At 29.2% G+C, this 9,730-nt stretch overlaps 1 protein-coding gene across 1 annotated transcript; it reads right to left on the bottom strand.

The window, feature by feature from the left end:
• Window positions 1-47: 47 nt before the first annotated feature.
• LOC103853537 (probable WRKY transcription factor 41) lies at window positions 48-4,794 on the bottom strand. Its single transcript, XM_009130442.3, has 3 exons — window positions 1,044-4,794; window positions 794-922; window positions 48-697 (listed from the first exon to the last, which is right to left on the bottom strand). Exons 1-3 carry the CDS (start codon window positions 1,427-1,429, stop codon window positions 217-219), a joined length of 996 nt encoding a protein of 331 aa, XP_009128690.1. The 5' UTR covers window positions 1,430-4,794; the 3' UTR covers window positions 48-216.
• Between the last annotated feature and the right edge of the window lie 4,936 nt (window positions 4,795-9,730).

Genomic DNA, 9,730 nt, shown 5'->3' on the forward strand with positions numbered 1-9,730 from the left:
TCACTTTCTCTTAGTTGCTCTTACATGTTCAATAACTTGATCCAATCCCAAATAGTTACCGAATTACTCAATTACTAAACCAAAATTTGATACAAAATTAGATATACATTAGTGTAATAAAAATAGTTGAAAATGTTTTACTTTTGTCAAACAGTAATAATCCTTATTTTGAACTATATTAATAATCTCAAAGAATATTTTAATCCCTAATTGAAGTTAAACCGAATCATGGAGAAATGTGTGGAGACCAGTGTTAATCTCGGCCGTTGGATCAAACTGAAAATCCACGTCGAAAATTGGAGAACTTCCTGTAGAGGTATTAGTGGAGATCAATCCCGTAAAATCCGACGGACGAGAATAATTTCCCATGTCGCAGAACGTTCCACCGCCGTTGCCGAAATCGGACTCGTACGAGTAAAAAGGTGGCGTAACTGGGAATGAGAAACCGTCGCTCTCGATCCCGTTGGTAGTACGGACAGAAAGATTGGTCCTGAGATTGGCGAGAAGGTCATTTTGGTAATTTATGAGTGTTGTGTTTGGTGTAGTGTCTGGCTTATCCCGAGGTGGGATTCCCTGTGAGCAAGTGTGTTTTCCTTTGTATGTCAAATCGAAGATCGTAGGATCATCGTCCGATCTCTGGACCTGTTTCGTGGCCCAACAATTCTGTGTGTTACGAAATGTACATCTGTAATAACTCCTGCAACACAAACACAGCAGAGTATCTGATTTAATTTCATTACATGATGCTGATGAAATGTATAACATGAATGATGACGTAAGATGATGATGATACCTTGGATACTTGGCGCCTAAAATGTCCTTCTGGCCATATTTTCTCCAGCTGAAGACATCCTCATGAGGTCCTTCTAAGCCTCTCTCTGGGCTAATTCTCACTTGCTCTGTCCACTTTGGCAACATCTTCCTGCAATATTTCAATTAACTTTTCATATCTCTAATTAAATTATGGAATTTATTTATTAAGTTTCGTAATTCTTGTAACTCTTATTTTCTTTCTTCTATTATGCTCAGGTTCAAAATTGTACCTCTTTTTAGAGCTCAAGTTGTAATCTTTCGATCCTCCAACATCAATAAACTCTTCACTTCTCGGACTTCCGTTAATCGAAGTCGGAGATTCTGGAACTTTACCGTTGTTAGCTACAGGATTCGCCGCAAGATTTACCATCTCCGCCGTCTGACTGTGTACTACGTTGGAACCGTTTAGCATCAAAATAGCTTTCTCGTAGGAAGAAACGATCTGATGTAGGAGGGTTTCTCTCATCTCCGTCGTCAAACATAAGGAAGAAGAAGACAACCATGGTGGTGGCGGAGAAGAAGCTGTTCCGAGCTCAGCTTGGAGATGCTTTGCCGCCTTCAGCCCATGAACCAGCTCACTTAGCAAATTCTTCTGCTCCCAGTTCGACATATCCATATTATCTCACCAAAAGTGTAATTTGGTCGGTGCCAATGTTTCCGATCAAAGAAGCCCTTGCCGGATACTTACCGGTGAAGCGATCACCGGAAAAAATAGTTAATAGCAGTACCTTATATAGGATTTCTTGACACAGAAGGGGAGGAAATGTAATGTTTATAAAACACGGTTATCTTTTAGCTTCTTATGGTAAGGTTTAGATTAAGAATTTATAGGATTGAGGAGGAGAAAAAGGTAAGCTTTTGGGGTTGTGGTTAGATGAAGATCGTTTTCTTTTGAAATTTAAAGGCTTTAGATCTGAATTGAGTGAAGAATGTGTTTGAACATTTGACCAATTCAAAGCTTGGAATAGTCATTGGTCTTCGTCAACAAGTATGTACAGTAGTTCCAGAGTGTGTGTGTATATAATGGTTATGATTGGTGAAGGTCAAATGCTGACTAATTCAAATTCTGATTTATTTTAGTTTAACCAAGTTAATTAATTCTATAATTCCAGTGGTTTAGTAAATAATTATTATAAAGTGCATATATAAGTAAATGTACCTTTCAATGTACCCTTTCAAACTATGTCTTTGTTGACGTAGTTAAGGTTCTTTTCAGTATTAATTAGAATTGTTAGATACTTGTTTTATATTTTTGTAACACCTACAAGTTCTTGTATCACACTTTATTTTTCTGTTGTTTGTTGTTGTATATTTAGCAAGTACGAATCTGATCTCACATATATATATATTCACACTGCACACATGTATCTTATTGGACTTGAATCTAAATTATGACATATAAGTGTAAATACAAACTATTACTATAAGTTGATTGTACATTTTCTTTTGTAATTTGAAGATTTTAACCTGAAACTCAAAATATAATCCGGTTTACATTTTAATAAAGAGAAATACCATATAATAGTATCAAAAATAATACACAAGGGAAAAATAATCTCAAAATAGCACTAATTAAAAGTTAATTTTATTTTATTTTATATTAAATTTTAAATTTAGTAATTAGATTTTAAGGTTTATAATTGAAGACTGAGTTAGAGTAAGATTTTAGAATGTGGAGTAATTTAGTCATTTTCTCTTTTAATTAAACATTATTAATGATTTTTTTTTTAAATATGCTCTTTTGTAAATGTGTTTGTACTATCTAAGAGCATCACTAAAGAAACTTTATAAACTAAAATATAAAGTTTTGTGTGCTCCAAAACCCTTAAAACTTTAAATTTCAAGATTTTGAACACTGAAACATCAAGTTTAATGTTTTAAAGTTTCTACGATGTAAGGAATTCTTTCTCAACTTTTCTATCCAACATATTCCAAGGGCGCAAAATACACTGGCAGACGAGCTGGCACGAGGTGCTAGGACTTCGCTATCTACTATGGTTTATGTTGATTTCGTTCTCCCGAGGGGGCTCTCGGATCAGGGATCCTTTTAATTTCTTAGCCTTTTGTTGTAAAAAAAAAAAAGTTTAAAACCTATTCTTTGAAGTTCATATATTTATTTTTTAACTTTCTACACTTAACTTTCTTCTAAATAATTTTATCAACCTTTTCAAATCCGTTTTAGTTCTTATAATTTTATATCTTATAAAATTTTCATAATTTTACAGTTTAATTATTTTATATAAATTTAAAATATTAAAGTGCTTAAATTTATGAAAATTTGATTTAAATCATTCAAATCTCCAAAATATTGTCCATATAATTTTGGCTTAATCGAAAGCTGTTTATTGTTATTGGATTCTTTTTATGGTTCTTTCATCTTTAGATTGAATAATTTTATGAATAGTTTTATAAAATATAGTTTTGTAGAATATATATATATATATTATTTAAAATATTATATTTTAATAAGTTTTTATCAGTTTTAAGAACTAAAATGTAAAACTTAAAATATTTTAGGTTTAATATAAAGTTCTGATCTTGGATAGAAACACTATCAAACCTTAAATTTCAAGTTTTGCTAAACCTTTAAATAAATATATTTCTGGAGATTTTCTAAGAGATTTGCTCTTTCATAAATTTTGTTCGTTAGTTGTTTTTAACTACTAAAGAGTAGAACTCTAGTTTATTAAAAAATATAAGAATTGTTTTATTTGGATAAAACTAAATACATCAGGATGGTATACCTATTTTGACATTATAATATCGAACTGCATGCACATGATATATAGGTAATAGAGTTTAAGGGATGTAACGGAAATTCCTAATTTTCAAAAGAAACAGGATTATGAGCATTAATAGTTGACATTCTTAAAACAAACAAAAAAGTTAACATTCTTTGAAAATTTATGAAATTACGAGATCGTACAGAAAGGTTTTTGCTGACCAAGTCCAACGTCAAAGACTACAATTATCTTAAATTCTATATCTGATGATTGATTTGCAAGCAGTTTCATTGCATTTAGATTATAAATTGATGGGAAAATCATATTTTACTAAAACTAGTTTTGCTTTATTATAAAAATATTAAATTAAAGGTTTTCTTAACCGAGTCCACACACTTACATTTAAGGTTGAACTGAGAAACGACCTGAATATGGAGCATAACATTTTCTTACAACATTTAGAAAGTACGGAAACATTCTTCGTACGAATGATTCATCATAACAATACAATTTCCAATTTCCAAATATGATATCAGTTTGTTCATGTATTTATAGTGTGATCTACGTAAATATATTGGAAAACATTTATTAAACTAATATCTATAAAAACTAGCACTCAATAACTGTTGGTATCGTATTTCAGAAAAAACAACATAAACAAACAGTCTTCATGAAACGCCACAAGAACATAGTGGAAAAATTCTATCTAAAAATGATTATATAAAAATCTTATTAACTTCTTTGGAGTCTTGACTTTTTTTTTTTGTTTTACAAATTAAACTTAGGTACGACAATAAAAATTAAATTATAAATTATTGAACTAATATATAATGCTAGAAAGGTTATGTGTATTATGATGACTATAATTTTTGCTTACAACGTACTTGTGTATTCTGTTATGTAGATTTTAAATTCTTTCAGAAATTATCAATTTGTTATCTTAAATCAGTGACATGTGTTTATTTCAAATATATGATTATTTAAAAACATAATTAATTTCAAATTTAGTTTTTAGTTTTATATTAAATTAGGGTAAAATGTCTTTTCATATATAGGAAAGTATAATTTTCAGAAAAAATAAGGTATATTTTTCAAATTTCAAATCACAAATAGGGAACTTTTCAAATTATCCATATTATATACCATTATATTTTTTGTATATAAATTTTATTAAACAATATATTGTTGAGAGTTTCAAAATAAATAAAAGATATTGTATAGTCGTAGATATAAAAATTTAACGTATGTTAATAAATTTATTTTTGAGTAAAAATATTATATAGTTTATGAATTTTAAACCATTTTAATGATGAGTGATAATTTATCTAATGAAACAATTTTTTAAAACTTATTTTGTTAATTTACCTATTTAATATAATTTTGTCATATTTAATTCATTAATCACTTATATTTTTATATAATACAGTACATAATTATAAATTTATAAAAAAATAGTATAGAATTTTTTTTTCTTGTTTTAGAGTAAAATTTTAACTAACGTTCTTAGTAATAATATTATATTATTAGTTATGAAATTAATTAATGTATTATTTTATAAAACTACTTAAATTTTTAATAAGATTTTGTTAGATTTTTTCTCAACAGATTTTTTTATATTAAAATTCATTTATAGTTGTTTTATCATTAATTTAAATAATATAATATGTCATATTAACTAATTTCTTAAGTGGTCTTACTATGACTTGTTTATAGTAGATAAAATAGGACCCTAAATTAATAGATTAGATAATCCAAATATCTTAAAATTTCAAGAATATACTAGATCAGTATCTTAACTAACTATTCAGATCTAGATCAATGACTTAACTGGACTTCGAATTATTAAGGATAACATATCATGTCATTATTAGAACGATATTCTCTGCATTATTCATCTCCTTATGAAATATTTTGTATTTAGTCATAACCTGAGTCTCTTTCTCTATATATATTGTCTTGTGTACACATCTTTGAATATAAGAAACATATTACTTTTACATAGTATCAAACATTATTAAAAATCTAGCTGCCACTCTTTATTCCTCTTCTTCTTCTCCTCTTTTCCATTTCTTCAAAACTATGTCTCTCACTTCTGCTGATACCGTGGAGATCAATCCTCAAACAATCCTTAACGTTAACATGTCTAATGTTACTAAGATCACATCAAGCAACTATTTCATATGGAGCTTTCAGATCCAGGCTCTCTTAGACGGTTATGAACTGTCCGGTCATCTTGACAGCAAAACGGCGATACCAGCCGCCACTCTCACCAACAATGTTGTTGTCACACCAAATCCAGCCTTTACAATATGGAAAATAAAATTTTGCCTTGTTTTTACCGGTATCATTGGTGCCATCACCCAACTCTTCAGCCGATTGTAACAGAGCCATCTCTGTCTTTGTCACTGTCGAGTCGTTCGTTATGCTTGAGGAGGTAGTGTTTGTTTTGGCACGGAGTTGTCTATTGGATCCCCAAGCCGAGAAGCCACCACGAATCTGTGTCTCAATGGTAATAGCTTGCTGGTGAGCTTCTGAAATCGATTGGGTTTGGAATAAATTCAATGTATATTGAATTTGTTGTCGGAGCCCTCAAATAAAACACATGATCAGTTGTTGCTCGGTATCCCGGATTTTGAAGCGATTGATCATCTTGAAGAATTCTGTTGCGTATTCATCAACCGTTCGTGATCCTTGTCGTAAGTTCTGGAATTTCTGAAACATCAGTTCGTCGTAGTTATACGGGAGAAAGTTTTGTTGCATCTCCTGTTTCAATTGATTCCATGAAGTGATTTCAGCGTGGCTGAGGCGGGCAGGGGTTGTCTTGACTTGATATTACCATGCGGCTGCTCTTTCTCCGAAAGGGATGGCAATGAGAGGAACACATTGATCATGCGGGATTTGATTAAACTCTAGTATCTCTTCCACAGTTACAAACCATACCAACAGTTCTTCAGGGACGGTTGAACCATTGAATTCAGGAAAAGCAAGTGTGAAATAGGATCTCCAAGCCGAATTAGTGTTATCGTCATCTGAATCTGAATCATGGTTGCGACGGCGTGGATTCTGTTGTCGAAGGGGGGCGAATGAGTTATCATCCTCGTCCGAATCTTCATGATCAGAGGGTTGGTTGTTGCGACGGGGGTGAAGTGTGGTGGCGTGTTGTTGAGTTGTTAAGGCCGTAACGGCAGCGACAAGGTTGTTGACTTGTTGCTGTAAGCCGTTAACGGACTGTTGAGTAGCTGGAATATCATCGTTAGCTTAATATTGCTGATTACGAATTTTCTGGACCATCGTAGCGGTTGAGAAAGTTTTGTAGCGTAGCAGAACTCGTAGCAGAACTCTGATACCAACATGGCGCAGCGTACGATTGGGTGAACGGTCTATCTATGAACTTTAGGGTTCTTCGAGACCTGCTCTTGGATCGATCGAGAGTTTCTTTCGATAGTTTCTTGAGACCAACTTCCTATTTGATGAATTGAATCAAATCGAACAAGATATTCAAAACAAAAACTCTATATTATAAACTCAAACGTATCAAACAAAGAAAACAAAGCTCTGTTTATATACATCTGTTAGAACAAACCTTAAAAAGATAAAGATAACATAAACGTCTTTCGAAAAAAAGCCCAAAACTAGTCAATAAATAGGAAGTAATATTACCGTAAAAAAAAGGAAATAATATTAAAAACCAAAACCATAAGATAATGGACTTCGAATCACTTTGGAGGTTTTAGCCAATTTTTCAAGCGTCAAACATTTATTATAGTATGTTTACTAGTAACAAGCTCATATATGTAAATAAAGAAAATCCTCTCCCACTAAATTCGTTGTTGGCGTCAATTCCGTTTACTTATCCATCCACTATCCTACAGTAACAACTAACAAATCATTTGGTTAGACTGTAACAGTAGAAAATTTACTTCAGAATTTAGTCTGTTGGATTTTTTTATTTAGTTTTAAGAGATGTAACTTTAAAATTTTCTACAGACAAAAAGATGAGACTTTAGAAAATAAGAATTTTACAGCTATTTTTTTTGTTTTTTGGCTGTAATTTTAATTTTTTGGTTGTAGCTTTAAAAACTAACTAGATTTTGACCCGCGCTTGAAAAGCGCGGATTTATTGGATTATATTATAATACAAAGTCTTATTGTATCGAAAAATATAAATTTTAACAGTTATATAATCTATGAATTAGTTTATTTGAGATTTTATATGTACACTTTTACGTAAGTTTCTTTTAGGCATGAGAATTATATCCGGATTAAAAAATGAACCGACCCGAAAATATAGGTTTAGTTCAGGTCCTGAGAAGATACCCTATTGGGTTTTTTTTGAACCCGTAGGTCTTTGTTTGAGTCTGGGTCCTACCTTAGACCCGATCATAAATATGTTGTGGTTATTAGGTATATTTGGATATTTCAAATATGTTTCCGGTATTATGGATATTTTTCTAAGTTTTTGGTTTATGATTATAGTTTTTGATTTCAGGTAAATTTACAAATTAAAATAAAATTTGGTTATTTGAATAAAATTTTGGATATTTTTCAGTTCATCATGTCAGATTTTGAATTTTTAGGTATTTGAATTTTTTGGGTATTTGTTTGGAGTTTCAAGTACATTATTGTACAAAAACATGGTTGATGAAATATTTTTCTGAGAAAAAGTATCATAAGAAATAATATTAGGATCTGTTAAAAATATTTAAAATATTGTATGGTTAGAATGATTAATGGTATCACCAAAAAATAATAAATAGTTATACATGACTCCAAAAACTTTTTATATTATATTTTTAAAAACTTCTTCTCTTTTAGTAGTTTTGATTCATTTTTAAGTGAAAAGTATATAAAAGTATAATATCTAAACCAATAATTTTCAAAATCGTGAATAATCAATACTGATATCGTGAAGTCGGGTTAGCTTTAACAGAACCAATGAATTTCTACATTTTTGAAGGTAACATGAATATTCAGAAAACTCATTTTTAAATATGAAAATATCTATCAAACTATAGACTTTTGAAAGTTTAGTATATGATATGAGATTTTAGTGGGAAATTTTATATATGATATGATTACTTTATTATAAAGGAAAGAGGAAGTTAAAATGTACACATATATGTCGTGTAACTTCTCTTGCTTTAAATCATATATTATATGATAAAAGTGATAATATAAAACATTAGTTTCAATGATTTTACGAATAAAAATCAAAATGGTAAATATAGTAATAGTAATGATTAGAATTTAGGAGTGGGATTTGAATAAATAAAGGAATTAAATAAATTATTGTTAGAGAAATATATGGTAACATATTGTTAGTCTAAATTTAAGGTAAGACCAAAAAAATAATGAGTTAAATGAAAGGGTCCAAACAACTTTCATAGGTAGATTTTTTAATACTCCTTCCCTTTTAATAGTATTGATATAAAACATGATTGGTGGTTTTTATGATTGTTGATAAAAGTTAAAGCTAAAGTCACTTGTTACATCTCAACCAATCATCCCATGTCACTTGACTTTGGGAAGTATAAATTCAGTTTGACATGCTATTTAAGAAAATTTCAGTTTGCCATGCTGCTTTTGTTAATATTTAGGTGATGATTGTTTCAGTAGTTTTTGGTTTTTAGATTTTGGTTTTTGGTTTTCAGCTTTTGGTTTTTGGTTTTTGGTTTTCAGCTTTTGGATTTTGGTTTTTGGTTTTGCTGTAATTTTTTTATTTTTCAAAAATTAATTAATACATTCCTTTAAAATAATACAACAAAATAGCAATAAATATTTAGATTTTACAATGAAAATTTATCAAAATACTGTATTATTATTTTAAAATAAATTAAAATAACATATTTTAATTATTATATTTTTATCAAAATATATTATAGTGAAATATAAATCATAAAATATATATAAATTACACCAAAAATATTAAATTTTGAAACTACTTAGAAACTTTTCTTATATAAATTATTTTAATTTTTAAAACTTGAATATCAATAGTTTTTCTTATATAAATATTATAAATTATATAAAAATAAAAATACATAAAATTTAGAAATATAAATATTATAAATTATTTAAATTTTTAATATTTTAAAACTAAAATTTTATAAAATAAGCAACACATTGTCTTAAAATAATATTTTTTTTTAAATTACCATTAAAATTAATCAAAATACAATGGCTGTTATTTAAAA

The sequence above is a fragment of the Brassica rapa genome, chromosome A02 (assembly GCF_000309985.2).
Source record: "Brassica rapa cultivar Chiifu-401-42 chromosome A02, CAAS_Brap_v3.01, whole genome shotgun sequence".
NCBI lineage: Eukaryota > Viridiplantae > Streptophyta > Magnoliopsida > Brassicales > Brassicaceae > Brassica > Brassica rapa.